At 46.9% G+C, this 11,748-nt stretch overlaps 1 protein-coding gene across 1 annotated transcript; it reads left to right on the plus strand.

The window, feature by feature from the left end:
* Positions 1 to 320: 320 nt before the first annotated feature.
* LOC143611801 (protein JINGUBANG-like) lies at positions 321 to 2,350 on the plus strand. Its single transcript, XM_077085939.1, has 2 exons — positions 321 to 1,002; positions 1,691 to 2,350. Exons 1-2 carry the CDS (start codon positions 358 to 360, stop codon positions 2,315 to 2,317), a joined length of 1,272 nt encoding a protein of 423 aa, XP_076942054.1. The 5' UTR covers positions 321 to 357; the 3' UTR covers positions 2,318 to 2,350.
* Positions 2,351 to 11,748: the final 9,398 nt, after the last annotated feature.

Raw genomic sequence — 11,748 nt, forward strand, 5'->3', positions numbered from 1 at the left:
TTTACCCCCTTAACTAACCTTTTACATATAACTGAACATGTAAAAGTAATCATTACTTGAAAAGTACAAATTATGTGTACGTCATCAACCTCTTTATTCATCTTGCAATTCACAACATGTGTATATCTGAAATCTTGATTAACAATAAAATATCTAATAAGATAATATTATACAAAAGTCACAATGTTACACATCACAAAAACCATATTGAACTCCCAAATCCACCATGTGTCTTCTTTTTACCAATTTTCTCACTTTCCTTCCACTTTATTTGCTAAAATACGCCTCTCATAACCTTCTTCTTCACCTTTAAAATCCCACAGGCCATCACTACCTTAAACACACAAACACAAAATCATGGTCGGAAACATCAATTTCCAACCATTTTCCTGTTCTTTTAGATTATTCTCAAACCCGAAAGATGATCACGAATCATCAAACCTCCGATCACTTTCATTTTCATTCTCACAAGACTCTTTCAACTCTTCATTCTCCTCTAGATCAAGCCTACCGCCGTCACTCTCCACCGTTATAACACCGTCAAACACCGTTAACCCGGACTGTTTATTCACTATCAAACCCAACTCTTGTCACATCCTCTCTTTAATCCTTACCGGAAACCACCTCTTTAGTGGCTCATCTAGCAACCTAATCCACCGGTGGCCACGTCACCCAGATGCCACGTCGGACGAAGAGTTTATTTCTGTTAGGTGTAACAGTGCGGTTAAGTGTCTACAAATGGTTAATGATGATATTATTATTAGTGGGCACCAAGATAATAAGATTAGGGTGTGGAAAATTAATAAGGTTGGTATTGATATTGTTACGAGTTTGCCTACGTTAAAAGACCGGTTGACTAAGGTTTTGTTTGCGAAAAACTATGTTACGATTCGCCGGCATAAGAAGCTCACGTGGGTTCATCATAATGATGCTGTGTCTTCGTTGGCTGTGTCGGTTGATAAATCTCGGATTTACTCAGCTTCATGGGATCGGAGTTTTAAGGTAAAGAAGTAGTGACTTGTGATATATGTTTTTAATTAATTAGTTATACATGTAATGTAAATAATAGAGTGTGCGCGCGTCGGCTTTTGGCTTAAACAAAGTGAAAACTGAAAATTCGAGCTTTAGGTATTTTAAATCGATCAGTTTCGATGTTTTCCGTTTTAGGGTGGTTTCGGATTTTTCTATGTCACATTTGAGCTTAAAAATTTAGGCATGGGAAAAATAACAAAAATAATGAATTTGTGTATTATTTTTTTTTTGGTTAACTGATGTTTAACAATTATTACATATAGGAAAGTATGAAACTAAGGTATTTAAGCTGCGCCGTTTATTAATTTCATAAAATTACATTATATCAGTTTTTCTGTTTCAGTTAAATTACAGTCGTCCAAATTGAACAAAAATTGTTCTTTTTTTTAACTTAAAAAAAGTGGTTGTGACGCAACTTGTTGTCCACTTACCTGCCACTTCATTGTAAATCGTTTGGTTTTTTTTTTATATTATGTAAGTAAACTTAAAACTAAATTGTGAGTTTTTTTACTGGGTTTGGTTACGTTGGTTATTCCGGTTAGGATTTGGTTAATTCAATTTTGTGCACACCTTTAAATTAAGCATATATACAATGTAAACCTAATTATAGTAAAAATAATTACAATAAACTCTAATTATGTTACTATATTATGTCCAGGTATGGAGGAGTTCTGATTTCAAGTGCTTAGAATCGGTTTCAAACGCACACGACGACGCCATTAACGCAATCATATTATCCGATGAAGGTTTCGTTTACACCAGCTCAGCAGACAGGAAAATCAAAGTGTGGAGATTCAATCAACAAGACCGAAAACATAATTTAATCAATTCACTAACACACCATAAATCCGCAGTAAATGCTTTGGCTTATGACAATAATCTTTCCGTGTTAATCTCTGGCGCCTGTTCGGGTGTGATGATAGCTTGTGAGAGGAACTTCTTCGATGACGGAGACGGCGGACATATGATGGTTTTTGCGGCGCTTTTGGGGCATAGAAAGGCGATTTTGTGTGTGAAAATTGTTAATGAGTTGGTATGTAGTGGTTCAGCTGATAAAACAGTGAGATTGTGGCGGAGATTCGCGGGGAAAAGTTATTCATGTGTTGGTGTTTTGGAGGGTCACGGTGGTCCGGTGAAGTGTTTGGCCGTGGCCGCAGAAAGCGACGATGACGGTGATGGTGATGGTGACGGTGAGGGGAGAAAGTATATGGTGTATAGTGGTAGTTTGGATGGTGATATTAAAGCATGGAAAGTATGGGTTCCTTTAGCAAATGTTGATGGTTGATTTTATTAATGTAGTTTCCATAATTAGTGTTTATAGTTACATATCATAGAATTGGATAAAATTCGGTTCTGGTATTGTATAATAGTTTGATTCGAGTAATATACAAGACTAGTTTATATGGGACTTCTTGATATTGCTTATTTTTGTTCTTAATTGAAGAAACACTAACCGGACCCCGGGCAGATTACTGGTAACCTGGGGGTTGGAGAGATGTTTCCCACGAGGGGTTAGACCCTTGGAAGATGGTTCTTCTGATAACCTGCAAAACAGACACCGTGAGCTCGTCACTGAGAAGGGGGGGTTCCTCCTTGTGACCACCCTCCGGCGTGAGAATCAGACTAGATTGCTCTTTAAATATAAAAGTATATTAAGAGATTGCTAGAGCAGATATCAGGTATAATATGATGATAATGTAGTAAGATATGTTGTGTTTAGATGATCATACCATTTGGGGTATTTATAGCCGGATGTAGGTTTCCAAGGAGGTATGGCCGGCTGCAACAGTGTTCCTGTTCATCAACAGTAGCCTACGCACGTGCCCTGCTGGTAGTTGGTGGGTAGGCAGCGGCTGATAGCGACCAGGCCTGCTGTATACTATTCCCTTTCCACCAACTGCCGGCTACGCACGTGGTATGACAGTAGTTGGTGAGTAGGCAGCGGCTTAATAGTGATACAGTACAGGAGCATGCTGCTCGCCATACTGTATCAGTGAGCTGTCGTATCCCTGATCAGATCTTTCGCCCATACCTCGTCAGGTACAGTAAAAGGTCCTTCAGTATACAGACTGGCTTATTTGGGCGGGAGTATTCCCCCTCCCGCCTCTGTGCGGGATTGCTCCCGGCTTTGCTCATTCCTTCAGGTGACACTGAATGATCGAGAGCTAAGTACCTAGTGCGTGTAGCCATGCTGCGCGGGTGGCCTTCCCTCATGGCTTGTATCCGAGGCTGCGGGAACAGGCGGAGTCCTTCACCATGGGAGGCATTTCCTGCGGGACCAGCTTGCATACTGCGCGTAAGGACGTCACGTCTCTGAGCATGGTTGGTCCTGCGGATCCAGTTGGTCTCTGCGCAGACGTCCCTGTTTAAGGTGAGTCTTGCGGGTCCAACTGGGCTCTGCTGGGACCTACCTCTTCAAGTCCCCCCAGTCCAATGTTCTTCTCATGCGTGTTTAATAAAGTGAGGTGAACTTTTGGACTTAAGCAAAGGGTTTTGAAAAGGGTTTTGTAAGGTTTTCCATGGGAAGTCCTTGTCACTTGCAGAAATGCCCGAGTTTCCTGCTTGGTCTTTGGGTATGATGCGGGTAGGTCTGTAACCTCCTCGCAAGTCAGGAGCATTGAGTCCTAGTTGTGTGGATTCTCCATGAGGTTTTGGTAGTTTTGAACATAGTGATCAATTATGTTAAAACCACCAATTCCATCCTGGAGCTTCAAACAACGTAGTTCTCAACGTTCCCGCTATGCGGGGATGTTATTTCCGTTTCCGCAAGCATTGCCCAGAAGATCCTTCCTGGTTTCAATTCCCAGCGGAGCGCTAGGTATGTAAAGGGTTTTGCCTTAACACTGTACCAGCGCTCGTCTTACGGTTACTTTACTTCCAAGGTATTCCTAGCGTCAATTCCCTGCAGGTGCTAGGTATGTGAAGGGTTTTGCCTTTACACTGTACCCGCACCTGTCTTATAGTTACTTGGTTGCCGAGGAATATTTGGCTTCAATTCCCTGCGGGTGCTAGGTATGTGAAGGGTTTTGCCTTTACACTGTACCCGCATCCGTCTAACGGTTACTTGTTCGCCAAGGTTTACTTGGCTTCAATTCCCTGCGGGTGCTAGGTATGTGAAGGATTTTGCCTTTACATTGTATCCGCATCCGTCTAACGGTTACTTGTTCGCCAAGGTTTACTTGGCTTCAATTTCCTGCGGGTGCTAGGTATGTGAAGGGTTTTGCCTTTACACTGTACCCGCATCCGTCTAACGGTTACTTGTTTGCCAAGGGGTAAGGGGTATTTTCCCGCTTACTTTTTAATATTTTTAAATTTTGAATTTTGAAATTCGAAGAGTTGGTGGAAAGATAAGAACAGTCCAAACCTCTGAAACGTCGTGCGACGGTTTCTTCTGACTGTGTCAGGACGTGCAGGAAGTTATGGTGACGTGACAGAACATGGTCATTCCAGACGCTTTTCCTGGCGCTGTGGGCACGATTTTTCGGGCGCGTGGCCGCGAAATTACTGGCACGCGTCCTGTCAACAGCTGTTGCCAGCCTGCTTTTTGCCACGTGTCATAGTTTCATTGCACCTTCGATTTCTCTCTCCTCCGCATTAAATTCACCGCATTAATTGCGATTAGTATATAAAGGGGGAGAGGCCCCTTTGTAATCCACACTTTCACCTCTCTTCTTCTTCTTCTTAGTGATTTCCGGCAAATACTCCCCTTTTTCAGGCAAGCATTTTCCCGAAATCACTCTTCTTTCTGCAAAAATGTCTTCTCATGATGCTGAAGCTGTAGCCGACGATAGGAGTACTGCTGGCGAGTGCCAGTGTGCTCTACCTCTCGATCAGTACCAGTACATAGTCAGGAAGTTCATGCTCGAGTCTCTCGAGCCTGAGTTTCCTGAATCCCACCAGACTGTGTACGATGCCCCCAGTGGCAAGATCGGGGTATATGCTGCATTCTTTGTTTATGGGAACCTTAGGTTTCCATTGACAAAGTTTATGTATCGTGTCCTGGAGAGGCACGGTGTGCACCTGACCGAGGTGCATCCGATGGCGATTGCCAAGGTCCGGCACTTCGAGTGGGTGTGCCGGATTCTGGGTATTGAGCCCTATGTGGACCGCCTGATGACCTTCTATACTTGGAGGTGCGTCCAGGGGTGGTACACCCTGACAACCCGTATTAAGGGTTTGAAGATCTGCGTGACCGAGCGCAGTCTCCGATCGTGGAAGCGGGAGTTCTTCTACATCTCTGCCCGCGCCATCCCCATTGCTATGAAGTTCAAGAAGGGTCAAGCGCTTCCGAGCCTCCATGCTTCCAGTTACCAGGAGGCGGAATGGTTCGCGAAGATATCCCGGGTCCAATCTCCGGTTTACCGGTTTGCGGAGTCCGGGATGGTGCTGCTGGGGATGAGCCGGGTATGGAAGGATGCGTCCCGGTTTCCTATCCTTCTCGAATACGGTTTGAACTCTATTCCTTATGGTATGTCTTGTCTTTCTTGCTGATATTAGTTTATTTTCTAACTGTTTCTTTTCTTTCAGAGGGGAATAATTTGGAGTCGCTCCTGTTCCCGCGGGAGGCTGACAGTCCCGTGCGGGTGGGCACTCGTGCTCTGGACGACAATGAGTTGCCCATCCTGGAGCAAACGGCGGATAGGTTTGTGGAGGTCTATCCGCCGGGCCAAGAGATCCTGAGCCACCGGCGGCCAGGTAAGGAGATATTCTATCCTGAACCCCTCAATGCTGTACCCGTTGCTGGAAATCCTTACATCCTGTCTTCTTCTGAGGAATCCGCAGATGGTCCTCCCCTTGTGTGGAAGAAGAAGGCTGCTGCCGGCGTGAAGGGGAAGGAGAAGGCCTCCACAGCTGATCCAGTGGTTCTCTCTGACTCGGAGTCAGATAGTGAAGAGGTGGCGGGGAAGCCCGGTGGTGAGAAGAGCACTGCTCCGGAGGCTACGACCGTTACCTCCGGAGAACCAATGAAGACGACGGTGACCGGTACCAAAAGGCCGGCTCCATCGGGTTCCTCCCCGCCCGTCCGTACGTTCAGGGTCAAGAAAACCCGTAAGTATAATCATAATGTCTGCAGATTTATCACTATAAATTTAACACTCTTTGTGCAGGCGTGGGTGTTGACGCATTCCGGGGTGAACCGCAGGGGAATACCTCCCCGCCAATGACGGTAGGCTCGGTCAGCCTTCCTGAGGCGTCGACCCAGGCGCCTGCGTCTGCATCCGCTGGTCCAGTTGCTCATTCCTTTGAGCCAGCTGTTCCGGTAGTGATGACGTCACCGCCGGCCGTGAGTGCGATTTTTACAGCATCCTTCACGGAACCGGCGGTTACTGCTGCTTTTAAGGAGGCGGCGACCGCGGCGGAGACAACGACGGCGACCACGGCGGCTGCCACCATGCCCGCGCCACCGGCACCGATGGCCGGACCATCAGGTACGCGCAGGGCTTCACGCCGATCTTTGCCACCTTCCCGTCTGCCTGACCTGTTGGATGGATTTCCTTTAGGTTCAGGTGATGGGTTTGGCGGCTATCGGCCTGTCATTGACCCTACAGGTGCGTAGGGTTCCTTTCTTTTTCCCTTATGTTTTTCATCATCTTTTCCTTACTGCTTTTGTTTCTTTTGCAGTGTCGGATTCCAATGAAGTGTATGTTCCTCGATGGAACATACGCCGAGGAACAACCCTTCGCACACCCGTGGAGTGCGTGGACTGGGCTCGCCACGCTGCTCCTCCGGGCGCGTTGGGGGAAGCCATGGTTAGCTACCAGGAGGGTAGGCTAACTAATGAGCTTCGGGTTCTCCAGGCCCGGATGCAGCCGCGCGTCGAGCTGCTTTGTCGTGAAAACGACAAGTTGAAAGCAGCTCACGCCAAGGACATATCTGAGGCGCGTGCTCTTCGGGAGGAGAACCAACAGCTGGCGGCAGCTGCCGCCGACAAGGAGAAGGCCTTCAAGGCCCTCGAGGTTGAAGTTCAGGCGCGACTCGAGGCCCGCTCCAAGGCTGCCCAAGCTGTGAATGAACAGCTTCGGCTGGCCAGGGAGACTGCGCGAAACGCAACCGAGAGGGCTGCCAAGGCTGAAGCCGTTGCTGAGCCTTTGCGTGTGGAGAATGAGGAGCTCAAGGCCAAATTAGAGGCTCTCAAACGCGCTCATGATGCCTTGGCAATGGAAGATGCCAAGAAACTCCAGGAAATCCTGGACCAAAGGGGGGTGCTTGACCAGACCCAGCGGAAGCTTAAGGGCGTCGAAGAGGCTGCCGCTAAGGAAGTTTTACTTGCCAACCTTAACAAGAGCGAAGCCGAACGCGCCCATACCGAAGCTCAAGCTGCCCTCCGATGGCTTCTTCGAGAAGCGTTGCCTCAGGTATGTTTAGATTTATCTTCACGCATTTCTTTTGTAAGAAAAGGTTCTAATACTTGTGTTTTCTTTGTAGGTTGTGTGTCGGGTCTTTTCAGAGACCTCTTACGATGATGCTATGACCGCAGCCCTCAACGCTTCTCATGATGATGGGGAAAAGGCCGGCTTCATGCTTGGTCTAGGGTTTGTTGAGAAAGGCGTCCCGCCTTCCAACTTCCCTTTGTTCAATGTGGATACTGAAGCCATTTATGACCAAGCATTGAACCAATACGCCGCCTTCCCGCATCCAGTGGTGGAGAAGGTGGACGAAGTAGCTGCTGCTGATGATGGGTTAGCTGTCCTCAAAGCGTTCCTCGAACCACCCCGTTCTTCTGACGGAGCGGGTCCAAGTGGAAGCGGCCCTGAGGCTTGATCCTGAAGATCCCTTCCCATTGCTAAGACTTGTATAGTTTTTTATTTTTTCTTTTAGGCGGGTAGTTACCCGGCCATTCTTGTAATATATTCTTGAAATATTAATCTTTTTGCGTATAAGATTGTTATTTCCTTCTTTGGGTTCCTTGCTTTATAAACTTATGACTTGCATACTTAGTTTAAATTAGCAATTTTCCAAGTGTTTAGAATAAGAACCTTTGAACGTGGTTGATAGTGGGTTAAAGTTTCGCTTCCTCCTTCGTGATTGTGCGGGTAGAACCGTCACTTGCACTTGGTAGGATGGCTAAACTTTAACTTTTATCTAACCTGCGTGTAGGTTTTTCTTACTTTTTGAGGATAAGTTAACCTTTGAACGTGGTTGATAATAGGTGTGAAGTTTTGCTTGCTCTTTCGTGATTGTGCGGGTAGAACCGTCACTTGCACTTAGTAGGATGGCAAAACTTTACCCTTATCTGACCTGCGTGTAGGTTTTTCTTGCCTTTTGAGGATAAGTTAACCTTTGAACGTGGTTGATAATAGGTGTGAAGTTTTGCTTCCTCTTTCGTGATTGTGCGGGTAGAACCGTCACTTGCACTTAGTAGGATGGCAAAACTTTACCCATACCTGACCTGCGTGTAGGTTTTTCTTACCTTTTGAGGATAAGTTAACCTTTGAACGTGGTTGATAATAGGTGTGAAGTTTTGCTTCCTCTTTCGTGATTGTGCGGGTAGAACCGTCACTTGCACTTAGTAGGATGGCAAAACTTTACCCATACCTGACCTGCGTGTAGGTTTTTCTTACCTTTTTAAGAATTTTGTTTTGAACCGTTCGACGCGCGGTTGTCGATAGGTTAGTGTTCATTTTCCTTTCATGATTCATGCGGATAGACCGGCACTTTCATTTAATGGAATAATTGAACTCTTCTCCTTCAACTGACCTGCGTGAAGGTTTGCCACGTTATTGGGTTCGTGCGGGTAAGACCGCCTTCCCACGCAACGACTTCACGTAATTATGCGGTGAAAACCGGCATATTAGTGTCCAGAAAAGTATTAAATGTAAAATCATCAGCTTCGATATTCTTAAGAGAATCATTTCCATTAGAAGTGGCTCTTGGCCTTTTCTTTACAAATTGGAATTGATTTACATGCAAACTGTGTAAATGAGCTCCCTTCCTTGTTGGGATGGGAGTGCCATCGAGCCGATACGCACCTGGTTCGGGATCTCGTTCTTTACGCAGCATGTAGTCTCGATTTTGAAGCTGGAATTGATTCGTGTTTTCCCCAGCTGGGGTTCTATACGCACCCGCCTGCTCAGCCTTTATTACGCCACGAGGTGCGCGAGCGTCCCATCTCTGACAAATGCTTCGACCATATCTTTTACATCTATGCATTCTTCAGTGTTGTGGCCCTTTGTCTTGTGAAAGTCACAGTATTTGCTCCGATCTGCATCGTGACGATGTCGGATTATTGGCGGTTTTGGCCATGGGAGCCCTTCAGTGGCGAATATCTCAGTGACGCTTTTGGTGAGTGGCGTCCATCTGGAGTTCCGGTGCGACTGTACATTATCCCTTCCGCCCAACCGATTTTGCAAGCCGGATGAGGTGTCAAAGTTTACCCTTGACTGCCAGATGCCTAGCTTTCGTTTTTTATTTAATCGGGCGGTGAGGACGTTGTCTTCTCTCGTCCTCTGGGTGTAGAGGTTTGTGCTCTGTGGGAGATCTCTACCCAGTTGTTTCTCTGTTTCCGCATAGCGTTTTGCTGCTGTCATGATGCCATCCCATGTGGATGGCATGCCATCTTTACCCGTTAGGGTGCGGATGAGCTCTGGGTCATGTGCGCCCTGGATGAAGGCAGCGCGAACAAGATCTTCACTGATATTGCCCAAACTTAGCTTCTTTGAGTTGAAGCGAGTGATGAAGTTTGGCAGAGATTCGTCTTCCTCTCGTATGCATTTGAGGATTGTCCATTGCTCCTCGGTATACTTCCGTTGCTGGCTGAAGTGTTGGCTAAACTTTTGTTGGAAGTCTGCCCAGTCGTAGATGTGGTTGACCGGTAGACGATCGAACCATGCTCTAGCAGCCCCAACCAGCGTCATTTGGAACATGTAACACCACGTGGGTTCCGTCCAATTGCTGACGGTTGCCCCTGCTATGAACCTGTTCAAATGATCGTCTGGATCAGATATACCGTCATATGTGCCTATGTTGGGCATTTGTTTGGCACTCTTTGGGGCGATTGCTTCAGCAATGTCCCTTGCAAATTTGGACGTTCCTGCATTTGCAACGTTTGGTCTGAACGTTTTAGAGAAGTCTCGTGGACTTCCACCTGTGCTTTTTGGTTTGAAGGCTTGTCCAAAATGCCTTTTCGGTTGGGATTCCGTTTCCTTATGCTTCCCTTTTGCCCTATGGCGAGGGTTCGCGTCGGAGTCGGATTCCTCCGAGTCATCCTCCCAGTATTCGAATTCGTCGGCCTGTTGCACGGAACGCAAGCGTTCGTCCAACTCAGCCTGGAATTCCTTTTGTCGTGCCTCCGCCCATGCCTTAACTTCATCGAGAGTTTGGCGGGGGAGTCTTCGTTTCTCAATCTGGGTATCAGTGGATCCCAGTAGGCGATCATTTACTGCACTTGCCCCTGCTTTGGTAAGTGGGGTAGTGTTCGTAAAATTTACTTCACTTGCCCCGGCTTCGGTAGCCGGGGTAGTGTTCGTAAAAACTGTGTTGCCGGTATTCCCCCTAGTAGCAGGGGTTATGGTTACCGGAATTTCTCTAACCATCTTTGTAGATGTTTGAAAAAACTGGAGAAAAATAAAGTTCTAGCTTTATGCACGGATGGCGCCAATGAAGAAACACTAACCGGACCCCGGGCAGATTACTGGTAACCTGGGGGTTGGAGAGATGTTTCCCACGAGGGGTTAGACCCTTGGAATATGGTTCTTCTGATAACCTGCAAAACAGACACCGTGAGCTCGTCACTAAGAAGGGGGGGGGTTCCTCCTTGTGACCACCCTCCGGCGTGAGAATCAGACTAGATTGCTCTTTAAATATAAAAGTATATTAAGAGATTGCTAGAGCAGATATCAGGTATAATATGATGATAATGTAGTAAGATATGTTGTGTTTAGATGATCATACCATTTGGGGTATTTATAGCCGGATGTAGGTTTCCAAGGAGGTATGGCCGGCTGCAACAGTGTTCCTGTTCATCAACAGTAGCCTACGCACGTGCCCTGCTGGTAGTTGGTGGGTAGGCAGCGGCTGATAGCGACCAGGCCTGCTGTATACTATTCCCTTTCCACCAACTGCCGGCTACGCACGTGGTATGACAGTAGTTGGTGAGTAGGCAGCGGCTTAATAGTGATACAGTACAGGAGCATGCTGCTCGCCATACTGTATCAGTGAGCTGTCGTATCCCTGATCAGATCTTTCGCCCATACCTCGTCAGGTACAGTAAAAGGTCCTTCAGTATACAGACTGGCTTATTTGGGCGGGAGTATTCCCCCTCCCGCCTCTGTGCGGGATTGCTCCCGGCTTTGCTCATTCCTTCAGGTGACACTGAATGATCGAGAGCTAAGTACCTAGTGCGTGTAGCCATGCTGCGCGGGTGGCCTTCCCTCATGGCTTGTATCCGAGGCTGCGGGAACAGGCGGAGTCCTTCACCATGGGAGGCATTTCCTGCGGGACCAGCTTGCATACTGCGCGTAAGGACGTCACGTCTCTGAGCATGGTTGGTCCTGCGGATCCAGTTGGTCTCTGCGCAGACGTCCCTGTTTAAGGTGAGTCTTGCGGGTCCAACTGGGCTCTGCTGGGACCCTCTTCTTCATATAAGTTTAGATTAAGTTTAGATTTGTTTTCCTTAAGAAACCATTATTTTTGGTTTGTAAACTTTCGGTCACAAGCTTCCAAATATCTTCTCTTTTTAGACCTAGACTTTTTGACGATGAAACCAAGGAAATTTTA

Source organism: Bidens hawaiensis, unplaced genomic scaffold, assembly GCF_021521415.1.
Source record: "Bidens hawaiensis isolate Kalapana, Puna unplaced genomic scaffold, B.hawaiensis_p1.1 tig00032390_1, whole genome shotgun sequence".
In the NCBI taxonomy this organism is placed as follows: domain Eukaryota; kingdom Viridiplantae; phylum Streptophyta; class Magnoliopsida; order Asterales; family Asteraceae; genus Bidens; species Bidens hawaiensis.